Consider the following 15,966-nt stretch of genomic DNA (forward strand, 5'->3'; position numbering starts at 1 on the left):
CTTATCTTCGTGAGAAGTACGTGGTTTTGCCCGTCATTTCCTCTGGGGGCTTAATGTGCAGAGGGAAGAATATTGTTTTGTTGGAGTTGGCAAAAACTACTTCAAACACGTTTGCCGTTCGCCTGCCCCGGCCTTGCTGCTGTCAGTGTGCTGCTGCTGCTCATCATCATCATCATCATTCGTTCGTGACAGTATCCGGTGTTTCCTGGAATCACACCATTGAAACAGACCCAGCAGAACATTACGGGAGCAAAGCTCCAGTCCTTCAGGAGGGTGTAAATGGGCTGGCACAGAGCGCACAACTCATGCAGGGTTTGCTTGCAACGAAATGAGCACTTTCTTGCCAAATTTGGGAACTGCAAACGAGCAGGACAAAGAGTTTGTTTCCTTTTTTTCAGGCCATCCTCTGTGTGTGTACATTCTCATCTCATTTAGCTCGGGCAGCTTTATGCAGGCCATCTTCACGTCCTGGAATTTCCTCCTCGCACACGAGCGGCGTGTGCGTGCGTAACAAGGGAAAACGGGCAGGCAGTGCAAGATAATTAAATTTTCCAGTAATGGTAGCCACTTTGGTTTTCTTGCCCCACGGAGGACGGGAAGCAAAGGACTGAAATTGAAACTCAAAGCTCGGGTAAAGTAGTGTGTGGGTGTGTTTTTTTTGTTGCTTCTTTGCTTCCGTCTCCAATGTCCTCCATCCTGTTGCCTGAGTTCCGTTGCTCGCGATCGTACCACGGGCAGGTTACGAGCAGCAAACGCGACCACTGCTCACCTTCAGTCGTTAAACGACTGGTGCGCGGGGCCATTCTTCGTTGCCCATTCTTCTCGAATTACCATCGCAGCATCGTTTGCCGCTAGGTGAATGGTGGGAAATAAACAAGACAAAAGCGTACAGCGTGGCATTACTGGTCGGGTCGTAAAACACGTGCCTTTAAAGCGACACAGGCGGAGAAGAACCAGCTCCGATGAGGCAAAGGGAAGCGGACTGTGGGGACAGGCACTGCTCTTAAATCGTGTGTGCTGGGTTGCATTTGTTTTACAGTGAAGGTGGATGAACGGAGGTGGATAACTTTATCGTCCCCTACGGTGCATTACCGTTGATGGATTTTCGTTCGATTGGATCCAGAACGACGTGGGATGCATTTTATGTGTCTCGCGCTGCAGAACAAAAGCGGTGTGCGGTGTGTTTATTGGAACCGCTCAACGACCAGCAGCTGGGGTGGGATGATTGGCACCGCTGAACGCGAGATTCAGTGGATGATGAGGTGTTTATGATGAGGTTTAGGAGTGGTAAGATCCGCTCGGCTGTGAGGGAGACTATTCTGGCGATGACGTTGTTTGAATGCGAAGTACTTCATGTGGCGCATTTAATACCAAGCAATAGCAAAGAATTTGGCACTGGATTTTACCGCCGAAATGCTTGCAACGCATGAATAAGGAATTGGGCAAATAAAGCGCCTAAAGTTATGCAAAGGCAATGACAAAATCAAATTTATATGGTGGAGTACGTGTTTTTTAAGAGTTTCGTGAAATTTGGGTAATGTTTTCGTGCAAAGGTCGGTTATGGATTGATTTAAGGACTGATTATAGAGTAGAATTGTTTTTAATATATTTTCAACAGCAGATTGAAGAGAAATGCATGGACTGACAATACCCCTTCACCGATCTGACTGTGCCTGCGTGGACTCTGTTTGTGATAGCGTGCTTGCGAGTGTGTGTATGATTGGGTCGTAAATTCTTCAGCGACAGCATACTTGTGTAGATTGTCTCCTGCCAAACTCTATCGCTCGCTGTAAACCTCCGTCTATATCTATGTCACTCTTGCACATACCCCATAGACTTCTCTGTCCCTTTCTAGCCTTATTTAACCCTTAATTGTTCGTGTGTGTGTGTATTCACTTGCTGTCTCTCATGTGTTGAGCCTTTTAAAGCCTACTAACAAAGTTTAAAAAAAGAATAAACTCAATTTAAAAAGATATCACTAACTCCAACAAAACATCCTGCTCGAGTGTTTGCTCCATCCCCTGTTCCACCTCTATGTGGCAGATGCGAATATCCTATCCTTCTTGTGGGCACTTATGGATGTAGCTATTCTACTCTCTCTACCTTTCCCCCTAGCTGCACTAATCCTCTCAATAGACGTCTTGTGAAAGCTTCTGCCTAACTTACAATACTCACAATATCACCTACACAAACACGTATAGCTTTTCAAACTAGATTTAAAACCAGTTTCTGCTCCATAAACAACTGCAAGGACTAAAGCTCCAACAAGCGCGAAGCGATAATGCTGTACGAATGTTGCTTTAAAGCACCCAAGCTCACCAGAGTTTCACTACTCTACAACGGATATAGCTCGGTTTCTTACACCATCACACTAGTTTATCAACTACACTTTCAAAAGTATTATTTACAAAAAAATCTTGGAATAAACTGTCTTTTCTTTTAGATGTATTTTCTTCTCCGTCGCCGTTTTCTGCTATTTTCTCTGTGTTTCTATCTTTTCAATCTACATCTTCTTGTCTCTAAAAAAAATATGACAGATTAAAAACATAACTGTAAACTTCATTTTAAAATTAACCAAAAACAAAAAAACATAAAATTAAAGTAGTTTAAATCCATCACTCATACCACCTTCGTCATACGCAATGAACATCCGTTCAAGATCACATTGCTAATTTGTTTCTGTTGCTCTCTTTCGTCGGCTCTTCTCGTTCGGCTGGTGCGTGCGGCGACCTTCCAACCCGCGTGATTGGCCGATTCCCTTGCCGGCGCAGCATGTGATATGAACGTACACAAACGGTGCGAGGAGAGCGTACCGAACCTCTGCGGATGTGATCATACCGAGCGCCGGGGGCGCATCCAGCTGACGATCACGTATGCGGCGGGCAAGCTCAACATTGAAGGTAAGCTAGCGCGAACCGGGCGGTTCGTTTCACCGGAACAAATTTTATTATTTAAGCCGTAGGCTTTTCGTGCTCGTGCCCGGAAATAAAGATCCACCTTAAGATGGTTGGGGAGGGCTTTTTAAATATCCATTGTTTCCTTCTGAGAACCTTTCGCTATCGCGGACGAAGTGAAGACCATAAAAAACAGCTCCGTTTTTTTCGAGCGAATCCTATCCACTCCAATGCACGGTAAAGCGATTGTACATTTATTATGCCAAATTTATGTACATCACCCATAGCAACCTTTTTATCCCGTAGAAGCATTAGAAGCAAAATTGCTGCTACCCCTACCCCCATGGTGTACTCATGGAGCTCATGCGTGGAAGAATCAGGCATCCGCTGTTTGCGCTGTGGCGAAGAAATGAAGGAAAAACAAAAGACCATGTGTAACAAACAAATATAGATGGGGGTTGGGTTTAATGGTACGAAGCTGGATGGGAATAAAACGGGCACAGTGAGCACACACCCACACACACACATAACGATGATGGGAAAGTGTGTGGTTTAAGAAACATCAACTTCTCAAACTGGGTAACGATTTTAGCATGCCGGAAGTGGAAGCAATTGAAGTGCTTGGCTCTGTGCAGCTTTGCTCTCAGCAGCAGCAGCAGCAGCAACAGCAAAATGGATTAAGCTTTTCAGCAACAGACACACACACACACTCAGAAAAGGACGTTCTATTGCTACAGATTGACGTGAAGGGAAAGAGAAAAGAAGGAAGCAATGGACCCCTGCATACGGACGGGTAAAATGGGAAGAAAAGAACGATCCGGAACGGATGCGGTTCAGCTCGAAATGGTGTTTCTGTTTCAATTGAAGAAAAGGATTAATTCGATCGGTGTGTTTCTCTAGAACAGAGGGGCTCGTGCTGGTGAATCGGTTTTACAGCCCAGCATAAAAGGGGATCCCACCGGGACTTGGGTGTTGTTTTTATTTCTATTTTCTTTGCACTCGGCTCGACCGGCTCAGTTTGATTGATAGGACGTAAAATGTAATGCGATAAATTAAAGTGATACACTGCTAGTACGAGAGCGAGTGTGAGTGTGTTTGTGGCAGACAGAGACGGGAAATGTGGACCAGCATGAAGCTTAACGAGGGATTTAACACAAATGAGTCGATCGGGGAAATTGAAACAAGCTCATTTATCAGCTTCAGTCGAGTGGTATGGGCAACAAGGACATTTATACAATCCCACTAGCAAAGGAACAAACTTAAGGTAAAAGGGGTTTGTGTGTGTATGTGTGCCTTAAGGCTAATGTATAACAAAAAACTAAAGTTATATAATATTTTTTGCTTTTAAGTTTGAGAAAGCGCTGTTTGGATCGACTTGTTTTTATTGCTTTCCCAACAAGCGATTATCAACCGAGCGCTCGCATCAATGCCCACGAGACACAACTACTCTATGCGCCAGCCGTCAGCACGACTGTTATTGCACTGTAGTGGCAACGTGTTGGCAAGACAAAGTTGTGTGCCACAATGTGTGCCCGGTTTCATCACAAACCCCTTTTATCCCCCTTAGGTTCGGTGTGGAGTTTCTCTTCCTTCTCTCTTCCACTCTTATGTGTGCAGCCACCGGTCCAAAAAACACTCACATTTATTTTCATGACCGTACGCTCCGGCACCCTTCTTTTGTGAATAGAGCGTGGATGGGAAGAGAAAAAAACGGGAGCTGAGAAGTGGAGTGGATTTTTCTTTATGATCACCCTTCACCCACTGCAAAGGGGGTGACGGGGTGCAGGAAGAGAACGTCGCCGTCTTGGGCTGGAACGGCTGGACGGTTCAACACCTCAACACCTAAATTACACCGCAGTACAAATCATCACGCGATAACAACGCGCCTGGCAAAACCGCATAAAGATCTCTTTCGTACAAACACACACACTTACACAGAGGGACTGAGATGGAACCACAACAATGGTAAAGCAACTGGACTGGAACGGAGACATCCTTACCTGGGTTGGTTTTTGTGTGTTTGCAGGCGAGTCGTCGGCGAGTCTTCGGTCGGTTTGTGGTGGAGGAAACCTGATGTTATCTGCTGAGGGCGCTGAAGGAGGCCTTTCAAGAGATGATAAAATGATCACAGCAATTCATGGCCTTGCCTGGAGGATGGCTTTATACGTTCGTGTTTTGGGGTGGTTTGTTTTGTTTGCTAGTTTTGAATTGTTCTTATCGTGGCGTTTTGTTGTAGATCGGGGGTCTTGTTTCGTTAGAAGATTCTGACAAGAAGGTTTTTGAAGCTGTTTTTTGTTCAGTTTTTCTCCTTTGGTGCTTGAGCTTATTTGTATAAAAACACTTGAAAAACGATTGCAGGGAACCAGCAAGTAGATATGTTGAAAAATATGGAATGTTTGAATGACTTTTGAATGATTTAACGATCAAAAATACAAAATGTCTCTTTTTTGGATGGAGCAGCCCAGTACTTCATCGCAAAAGAACAAGCATTTTTGGAAACTGTTTCCAGTGATACAAATATTAATCTGAGCTTAAAAGACAAAGGAAAAGTAAGCTCTATCGCAAATAATCCTCCACAATCGTATCAACTGTTGATTGCAGCTCCAGCCGCTTCTGAGGCACACGCACGCACGAGCAGTAGAATAAAAGCACACCGAGTGCCATGTAACACCGAAAAGCTCTTGCACATCGCTTTCAATTATGATTGCACAGGCGGCCGGGTTGGGAGGGAAAAAGGAAGCCGACAGCAGGAAACAAAGCAAACCACAGTAGACAGTAACATTATGTCGGCCCGACAACACACACACACACACACATAGTGGTAAAAATGGCTGCTGGTGCCGAAAAGAAGGGCCTGATTGTAGTGCGCGTCCGCAAGCGTTGGCAGACGGGGACGGTATTTTAAAAATACAACCCCTTTTGCACACTACCTTCGTTGTGCTTGTGTTTGTGTGTAGATGTATGTGTATGTGAGAGAAAAATCGAAATGTTCGTACAGCGTGAGCTTAGCCTCTAGTGCTACGGTAGCATAATGTTGCATCATTAGAACGTCGTTTCGAAGACACGAAACAAACATCGCCTCCCCATCCGGTGGCTGCCACAGGGCGCCTTTCTTCTCCCCGCGTCCGTTTTGTGCCTTTCCCTTGTGCCTTTAATCACGGGTACAATGGGGGGGAAAAATGGAGATGAAACGATGAGCCTTCGTCTCCGTGAGCACGCTAATGAATAGCTCGAAACAATAACGAGATGGCTTTGGGTGAGGATGCACAAAACCCCAAGGCCGTTAATGGTACGGTCGTGTGAGGGTGCTTGACAGCGAATAGGAGCATGCAAAAAGTACAAGATATTTATATATACATTTTTAATACGCTTACCCACTGTGCGGAGTGTAGCATCATCGTTAAAACAGGATTCTTTGCATGGGAATCAACTTTTCTCGTTCTCTTTCTTCCCGACAACAGTGAAACAGGGCCGCAACCTTATTCCGATGGATCCGAACGGTTCCAGCGATCCGTACGTCAAGATCAAACTGATCCCGGACGCGGACAACGTGAAGAAGAAAACCAAAACCATCCGGGCCTCGCTCAATCCGGTGTGGAACGAAACTCTGATATTGTGAGTATTGAGCTTGATGGCTCTCACCATCACAACTGGCTTATGCTTCTTCTTCTTCCTTGCTTCCTGACTGACAGCGATCTCAAGCCGGAGGATAAGGACCGCCGTCTGCTGATCGAGGTGTGGGACTGGGATCGTACCTCGCGGAACGATTTCATGGGCTCGCTTTCGTTCGGCATCTCGGAAATCCTCAAGAACCCGGTCGATGGGTGGTTCAAGCTGCTCACGCAGGAGGAGGGCGAGTACTACAACGTACCAGTGCCGGAGGAGGGTGCCGATCTGGTGCAGCTCAAGAGCCAAATGAGGGTAAGCCGGTGTACTGTGGTATGACTGTTTTGAAAGACAATTACAACTTCATTTCCTGCGCGTGCGATAGAAAACATCCATCACGAAGAAGATCCCGATGATGGGCGACAAGGACGTGCCGCATAACATGACGAAGAAGGACGTCATCCGGGCGACCGACTTCAACTTCCTGATGGTACTGGGCAAGGGTTCGTTCGGCAAGGTGATGCTGGCGGAGCGCAAGGGCACGGATGAGCTGTACGCGATCAAGATCCTGAAGAAGGACATCATCATCCAGGACGATGACGTCGAGTGCACGATGGTGGAGAAGCGCGTCCTGGCCCTGTCCAGCAAGCCGCCGTTCCTGGTGCAGCTGCACTCTTGCTTCCAAACTATGGTAAGACGGCATTTTCAATGCAAATTGCATACATTTGGGCGAAATAAGACAGTTGCTTGAAAAAGCGCCTACAGTTAGGCAATTTGCCTGGCAGCAATGTACAGCAGCATGGATTTTGTCATGCAAATTGCCTACGTTTAGGGGAAATTAGCTAATTAGAAGCAAGAAACGCCTAAAGCTATGTAATTTGTATTGAAAAACACGCTTGTCAAGACATAATTGGAACGGCATTACATTCTCTTTCTCATACCATTCCAGGATCGTCTGTACTTTGTCATGGAATACGTCAACGGTGGTGATCTCATGTTCCAAATTCAGCAGTGTGGCAAATTTAAGGAACCAGTCGCTGTGTAAGTGTCCCCCCTTCCTCCCAAAATGTAGTACCGTGGCGAAGTGCCATTATACCTATAGCAAACAATGCGGCTAGGACGATGACGTAAAGAACGAGCGTTGCTGCGAGAATGTTATTAAGAAAATGTTGCCCTCTCGACAACACAAGTGAGAGAGCGAAAGAGAAAGAGCAAACAAAAGTCATTTTTGTAGCGTCTAATTACCGGTTTCGGTAATTCAGTTATCGCATTCCGTCGCCGGGATACGCTTTCGCTCGCCCCGGTCCGAAGAAAACAGTGCGAGCGAGGGGCCCACTCAAGAGTTCGCCGGAAAAAGCGATCGATTAACCGGTGGCTAATTGAATGAGGGCGTTCTAGCTTTCGGTGTCGGTGTTTATTTTCGGTCCTGAATGTTGTTTTCTTTTGTTTTCCCTTCCACCACCACGACCTTTCTCCAGGTTCTACGCGTCGGAGATTGCTATCGGGTTGTTTTATTTGCACGCGCGGGGCATCGTGTACCGCGATCTGAAGCTGGACAACGTGCTGCTGGACATGGACGGGCACATTAAGATAGCCGATTTCGGCATGTGCAAGGAGGGCATCCTGGGCGACAAGACGACGAAAACGTTCTGCGGCACACCGGACTACATTGCGCCGGAGGTACGGTCTGCCGCTCGCCGGGCACTAGCTGTATGGAGTTTAATGTATCGTTGCTGGCGTTTTGGCCATTGCCTTTTTGTAGATCATTTTGTACCAACCGTACGGCAAGTCGGTCGACTGGTGGGCCTACGGTGTGCTGCTGTACGAGATGCTGGTCGGTCAGCCCCCGTTCGATGGGGAGGACGAGGAGGAGCTGTTTGCCGCCATCACGGACCATAACGTGTCGTACCCGAAGAGCTTGAGCAAGGAAGCCAAAGACGTCTGCAAGGGGGTAAGAGAGGCATTGAAGTATTTGAGAAAGTTTTAAAAAAAACATTAACATTACTGTGTTTCCATGTTTTAGCTGCTCACCAAAAACCCGCAGAAACGCTTGGGCTGTGGAGCTCGCGGCGAGGAGGACGTTCGTGCGCACGCCTTCTTCCGCCGTATCGATTGGGAAAAGATTGAGAACCGTGAGGTGCAGCCACCGTTCAAGCCAAAGATTGTAAGTCACTTGCTGAGGTTGCCTCCCACTTGTGCATACTTGCTCACACAAATCTCTCTCTCTCACGTTACATCGCAGAAACATCGCAAGGACGTGTCGAACTTCGATCGACAGTTCACGTCGGAGAAGACCGATCTTACCCCGACCGACAAGCTGTTCATGATGAACCTGGACCAGACGGAGTTCAACGGCTTCTCGTATCTTAATCCCGAGTTTGTGCAGTACGTCTAAGGCGGCTCGGGGGCAGAATGTGGACGCCCAAAGGATGTCCCTCCGCCGTGGCGTCGTTCTTCCCGTGTCATTTTAGATCGCAATTTCCCCTTAAAGCACCAGTGCAGTTCTTCTATCCTCCCACGTCGCAGGGCATGCTCATGCTTGCCAAGATGGCGTTTTTTTGTTGATCGTTTTTAATGTTTGTTTTAATTTATCCAATTATCTGTTATTGTTTCGCGCGTGCACTCGCCCAAAGAGATTCGTTATGTTCTTAAGTATTCATTGTTTATACGCCGGTGGAAAAAACCGCAATGGAAAAGGGGAGGATGAGTGGATTGCGTTCCGCTTTTACCAGTTTTGCCAGTATGTGTGCTTGCCACCCGAAAAAGTTCCATTTTGAAAGCGAAGCTGCTTCATCGGTGTGTGTTTTGTATAATGCCATAATGCTCTCTCGCACACCCACACCCACTCTGCCATTCTCTGTGCAGTCTTCCCGTGTGCGCGTGGGTTCGTTTTCTGTTGTTATGTTAGTAAGTGTGCGAAAGGGTTGGTAGCAGGCAACAGGAAAAGGCGTTTTTGAGTTTTTCGTTTGTAATTTGTTTTTAAATGGAAAATCCTTGCCTATATAAAAGTCATTCTCTTCGGAAAGCAAGAAAAGCCTGTACTTCAAGAGCGTTTTTAAGAAAACAAACACACACACCCACACAAAATCCATACTCTCGTATAATTCCTGTACATGTTTAGCTAGTAAAACTAAAAGAGCAAAGCCACCAAGGCACGCGAGGATTTGTCGCGCATGTTAGCGATCCATCTGAACCGGCTTGGTTGTTTTGTTGCGCGTGCGCGCGCATGTGTTTGTGGGAGAACAAAACAAAAAAAAAACGGGAATCTAATTGCCAAAACAAAACACTTTTATCTACTAAATACCACTTTTACACTCATTACCGTGTTCCCAGCCGCCCGCTCAGGGACTGCCGGTGTTCGGTTGCGGTGTTTCGGGGCGCCACGTGCTTTGCTGGTGCGCAACGTAATGCAGCGCAACGAACGCAGCAGTCTGTGCGGTGTTCCAGTTGGTTGCACGCTTTAAAACATCTGCACCTTGTTAAAATCTACACACTTTTATACTATATAAGCATTTAACGATAGTGCGTGCGTGCGCATAACGGGCTCATTAATAGCGAGTGGCAGGTTAAATTTTTCCCCAATTGCGTTACTCTCACGTGAGCGCGGCGAAGCGTGCGCGTTTTCTAATTGATCTGTTGCGTGTCCGTTTGTTTACGCTGGGTGTGTTGGGTGCAACGTTCAATCAGTTTTCTCCGTTTGCGTTTTATTTCAGCAACAAAATTTAGATAAAAAGAGACAACTATTTTTCCGTGCGAAGAGGAACGTGTAGTAGAACAGTACATACACAAGTAATACATTAACTAGCAAGCAAACAACCAGTAAAATGCTCCATTTGGCTGTGTGCACTGATCATGTTTTAAATGGCCCGGGGCGCTCGGCTTCGGGTCAAGACTTTAGAGGGCCCTATTTACTCAGCAGTTTCACACAACTTCCCCCATCCCCCCCACATCGTACTGGACGAGTAGAATTGCATACATAAAACACACACACACACTCTCTCGCTCACACTCTATTTATGAAGGGGGGCTTTTGGGTTTTTTTAGATAAATAATGGAAGAAAAAACCAAACCCTTACACAACTAGAATAATGGCACCTGAACTTTGCTGCTGGAAGGTAAACAGAGATGGAAGAAGCAGGAGATTAGCAAACACAATATACAATTAACCATTTAAAGTAATAAACAAACAAAAAAAACAGCAACACGTAAGACAGGATCAAACCATGTGTAGGTCTCGTGTGTACTAAGAAAACACCACTTTTTCAACTATATAGAGCGTTAAAGGAAATCCAAATGAAGCAAAGCTATTTGTGGAATGTGCGTGTGTATGTGTGTGGAGAGAGATTTAATTAAGGAAAGAGTATGCACCATTCGTTTCACATTCGACACGCGCGACAAGCGGTGCATTCTTCTGCGTTGTGTAGATCGGACGGGTTGGGTCAGGTCTTGACCCGCAAAGGTATAACTTACGTGCCACAGAACAACACAATCATCAAAAGTAAAGACAGCAAGCACCAAACCAAAACAAGAACATCAGTGCACGCGTTCGCGATTAATCGGTAGAAATTGTCGAATATATACACACAAACACACACGCATACTCGTTTTAGTAGCAATAATAGAGATAACAAGTATAATAATCGTAATGACAGAGCAAGAGAGAGAGACGGGAAAGATCTATTAACAATCTGACGGAAGGGGAAAAGGAAACCTAGCTTCAACACCTGCACCTTAACCTGATAGCTCACAGAGCAAAGACGGATGCAACCACACTCTGCAGCTACAAAGATGAAACCTTTCATGAACAAAGCAAAAGAAATCTCATTTCCACTTACACACCCGCAAAAGGAAAAAAACACACTCACACACATCTCGCTGTCTCTCGAAACCTGTTTATGAACAACCAAAAGGAGCTTTAATCTTGCACTTTACTGATGTATTTATATATGTATCGAATAAAGCAACAAACAAAACAAAAACAAAAAAACAATGTGAGGTAAAATAAAGGGAGAAAACTAGCAAAGACAGTGAACGGTGGGCGATATATTTCCAGCAGGAATAAAACCACATTATATGACTTATACTAAAGTAATGGAATGAAGAAGAGAGAGAAAGAGAAAAAAACACACAACAAACAATACACATAACATTATTGATAGAGTAAACACGCATTTGCAAAAGAGCATACATCGCACCCGGTAGATCAAGAAAGCCGGAGTACAACTCACTATCACAGTACACTTTCTTACAGACGAGAAGGAGAAGAAAACACTGTGGAAAGTTAAAACACAACTCATAGTCACAATGGCAATTCACAGTTAAATGAGAACAACACAATTAAGGTACCGAGTGAGCCTAATCTTACGGCGAGACCTATTTATTGTGCTTTGCAAAACTCTAATTGTCTTGTGCAAGTGAACGTGAAAACCAAAAGGTACATCATACACCAGCAAAAAGAAGCAATTTATTCAAACAATATAGAAGAAGAAAGAAACACACACAAAACCATACACACACTCATTAAATGCAAAATAGAATACACAAGATAGAAAAAAAACAGCGCAATCGTACACTCTTCTATAGCGGATATGTGAGATATGTGGAGAAACAAAAAGTAGATAACCGATTTCAAACAAGAAAAAGGAATGCAAGGAATGAGCGCTGCAGAGAGGAAGCTAGAGCAGAAGAACATTGGAAGATCTAGTAGATCATATCAGATACACAGCAAGGAAAAGCTATAGATATAGGCACTGTCTCTTCTAGAAGTAGAGCAAAGAATGCGTCAAATGATAGTGAAATCCGCATTATTGGATGTGATTTGATTGGTTTGGAATGGATGAAGAGGAAAGTCGTTCAAAGCGAATGTAAACGAAAATGACAATCTATATAAACGTTATAACAAGAGAGAAACAAACACTATTAAGACGAAGTGAGCAATGTGGTAGAGATGAAAACAGAACAGTATAGTAGAAATGTGACACAACACAGCAAGTAACACACGAAGTAAATGGAGTAAACGAATAGTAGAAATCACACAAACACAAACATACAAAACAGACACATCACACGGGGCAAGTATCATGCACGATCGGTGTTAGGCACCGGTATTCTACCACATCCTCTAAGCCTGAGATCTTACGAAGCAAAATTGGGGTATTGAGATGGAGATGTGCATTGCTTCCTACTCGACACAGACACACAGACACACACACTTACTCTTTCCACTCTGTATAGTCTGTAAACATTCCAGCGTACTGTCTAAAGAGCCGACATGCCGAAAGCGGCGACAAGTGGTGTAGCCCAACGAGGGAAAGGAATTGAGTGCCAGTGAGAGTGTGAGTGTGCTAGTAGTGAGCAGGATTAGTGAGAGCCAACAACCGCGTGGTAGAGGTGGTAGAATTTTTACTTTCGAATCACAATTATTCCATGGCGTGATTTTACTTTGTACGTGAAAGCAATCGGATGTCAATGTCACTACTAATTGTGGTTTTAGTTTATAGTCGATGCAAATGCCCTTGTTAGTTTATACCGCACTAAGGCGCCGTATGCATTGAAGAACAACAGTACATGACTTAAGCGTAACTTTGTTTGAGGAGGGGAGGAGTTGCGAGTGGAGTAAAGGGGACGAGTATGCCGTAGACGTATCCTAAGGAATCGCCAAATCTTGGATTCAACGCTATTATTAAAGGGTCGCATCGAGGACCTCTTCTTAAACGCCTATATGAAACCTATACAGATTTTAAACTAATCGAACCATTATTTTTAAGGTTAACACCGTGGTGAAACCGTGAACCACATACACTGTGAGCAATGTGAGCAAGCATTCACTAGAATCTATGTACTATGAGCTATTGTTAAGGGTTTGCATTATCATTATTAGTCCTGTTTCATATCGAGCGGTTACATTTTTTAGATTATTTTTATCATTTTGTTGTTGTAAGGCGATATTATTCCAGTCCAAAAACCGTTGAAATTGAAAATTATCTCTGTGTCTGCGTGCGAATGAGGTGTTAAAGGAAGGGTACGAAAAGAGCTCTATTGTAATGAAAATACCAAAACATAAATGACAGATGGGACATAAGTGCGCGACATAAAATGCAAAGCAAATAAAGAGAGAGAAAAAAAACATAACACAAAAACAATAAACACACGCTCTAGTGTAGAGTTAAACTGTATTTAAAGCAAAAGAGAAAAACAAAACAGCATGCTAACCTGATAGGAAAACGTCTTACCAAAGCAAGCTGGACAGGCAAGACCGGAACAACACAATAATACACGGAACAATATCTGGCGGACGTTTTGTTTTGTTTTCCCCAGTGCATGAAAACAATCATCAACACGGGTTGAGGACGGGTCGATGAATGCATTACGGACGCGGGTCGACAGGAAGGACAAAACCCATTTCAACTCTAACTAGCGACTACAAATATACAGTATACACTATTACGCTCTTACAAAGCAGAAACCCCACCGTGTGGTTTTGTTGACAGTTTGACAGTTGCCTATACGCTGATACTAACCCCTATAGTACGAACTGAAGAGCGAGAGCGAGAGAGATAGGAAAGCCTTCTCTCACGCGTGTCCTTTTACCTCCCCTCTCTCCCCAACCTCTTAGCCAGGTTTCTCTGAGCTGAACTCAGAACTTTCCACTCCACTAACGTTTGCTTCGTTTTCATCCCCCCCACCAGTTAGATTAGTTAGCTGAGCGAAGTAGCGAGCTGCTAGAGAGGACAGTAGACAGACCTACTACAGATACGTTTTTGAATTACATCCCACCCCAATTCTTCCCACCAATACACCGCCCCCTGACCCTTTCCATCAGGTGCGGTTAGAGCGAAGAGAAATGCCAGTAAACATGATTTAAAAAGTAAAAAAAAAGAGACGAAGCGAAAAATGATGTTAAAACTAATAAAAATACTATTAAACAAAGTGAAACTTAAAAACGAGCAAACAAAGGGTGTTTACACCCAGTTAAAGCGAGACGTGTTAAAAGTGTGTACGAAAGGAGCAAGAGCCGCCACCGAATCAACCAAGACAAGACAGCAAAACTAGCGCGAGTCAGAAAGACAGAGCAGAACAAAAAACAAGAACAGAACAGAGAGAAGAAGCGAAGAATATGGTAAATGCAGGATACAATTTCTATTTCACCACTGCCTTAATTTTTAACAAATCTCTATAGCAAATCGTATCGTATCGTACGACAGGGACATGGGGCATTGGACGGAAACGGGCTTGTCGTTGGTGAAGATCGAACGCAAAGCGGGAAAAAAAAGAACAAGCTAATTGGCTAACACATGGATCGCACTGGAACGGACACTAATAGGGAAGGGTAAGGCTCTTGAAGGAAAAACAAAGCAACAACAGAAGAACATAACATCCCCGTGAGAACAGACTTTAGAAAAAAGAGATAAAAGAAAGAGCGAAAGAGAAGATGACATATGACAAAGAGACATATATAAAAATGAAAGCAAGAAGAGAGATATAAAAATGAAAACCAACCTAAAAGTGAGATCAACCATAAAGTCAAACACGTGTAGCGATATCGTAACAATGACAAAGTAACTAAGTAAGCGGAAGAGAAAGAGCAAACACGCGATGAAAGAGGGAAATAAATGAAACAGTACGAAATCCGTATAACATATATATATTTCATCGATTGATGCACTCTTTCGAAAAAAAAACAAAAAGACGTCTTCTTCCTCTAGCTCTATTTCCCTTTTAATGAAAATGACAAATAAAGTAACTCAAGAAGAAGAAGAAGAAGAAGAAGAAGAAAAAGACTCAATGGAAGAAGCAAACAAAAATACACTAACACGAGACATCTGGCAAGTAGCAAGAAGCAAACGGACGAGATTTTCCCCGTTGCCATCTTTAATCGAGTCTCATTAGAATGAAGCTGAACTCACACATACATACACACACAGAAAAAAAAAACACATCTGGATGTTGATATTGTAAGGGAAATTTTATGAATAAACTTCCTCTCGATCACACACAGTCACCATCAAATGGGTAGCAAAGAACAAAAAAAAAAGCAAAAAATATGAAACACACCACTCACACGTGACGATACATTTGAAACACATGAACCAAAATTTACCTTTTTATGTGTATCACGAAATTTTCGACATAGAATTACACGCACGGTTGTATGCGGTCGGTTGGGGTCAAGCGACGAACGTACGACGCACGTTAGCTGATGGGAAGCGTTTGGACAGAAGGCGAGAGAAGGAACATTTGGGGCAGCGATAAGGTTGTGGAAGCGAACCGGTGTGTGTGTGTGTGGAAGAGTGAGTGCAGGAGGGGTTGAACAAATAGTACACACAAACAAACACTTAAACACACACACAGATACACAGTCAGAGGCGAAACGCATTATTATTACGAACCTTTCAGTGTTTCTGTTTCCATACAATTCAAAACACTTCTCATTGTTGTGATTCGATTTTGAAGCTAATATAGAGTG

At 44.1% G+C, this 15,966-nt stretch overlaps 1 protein-coding gene across 4 annotated transcripts in view; it reads left to right on the forward strand.

The window, feature by feature from the left end:
* Positions 1 to 15,419, forward strand: part of LOC1280437 (protein kinase C, brain isozyme) — a 64,686-nt gene extending 49,267 nt beyond the window's left edge. For all 4 annotated transcript variants that reach the window (XM_061658416.1, XM_061658415.1, XM_061658417.1 and 1 more), the window contains 9 exons: positions 2,772 to 2,900; positions 6,356 to 6,509; positions 6,587 to 6,815; positions 6,886 to 7,191; positions 7,450 to 7,541; positions 7,979 to 8,180; positions 8,263 to 8,451; positions 8,524 to 8,664; positions 8,743 to 15,419. In XM_061658416.1, the coding sequence (XP_061514400.1) occupies positions 2,772 to 2,900; positions 6,356 to 6,509; positions 6,587 to 6,815; positions 6,886 to 7,191; positions 7,450 to 7,541; positions 7,979 to 8,180; positions 8,263 to 8,451; positions 8,524 to 8,664; positions 8,743 to 8,895 (1,595 nt within the window). In that variant the 3' untranslated portion in view covers positions 8,896 to 15,419. The remainder of the gene's footprint in view (positions 1 to 2,771; positions 2,901 to 6,355; positions 6,510 to 6,586; positions 6,816 to 6,885; positions 7,192 to 7,449; positions 7,542 to 7,978; positions 8,181 to 8,262; positions 8,452 to 8,523; positions 8,665 to 8,742) is intronic.
* The last annotated feature ends 547 nt before the right edge of the window (positions 15,420 to 15,966 follow it).

This window comes from Anopheles gambiae, chromosome 3 (genome assembly GCF_943734735.2).
Source record: "Anopheles gambiae chromosome 3, idAnoGambNW_F1_1, whole genome shotgun sequence".
NCBI lineage: Eukaryota > Metazoa > Arthropoda > Insecta > Diptera > Culicidae > Anopheles > Anopheles gambiae.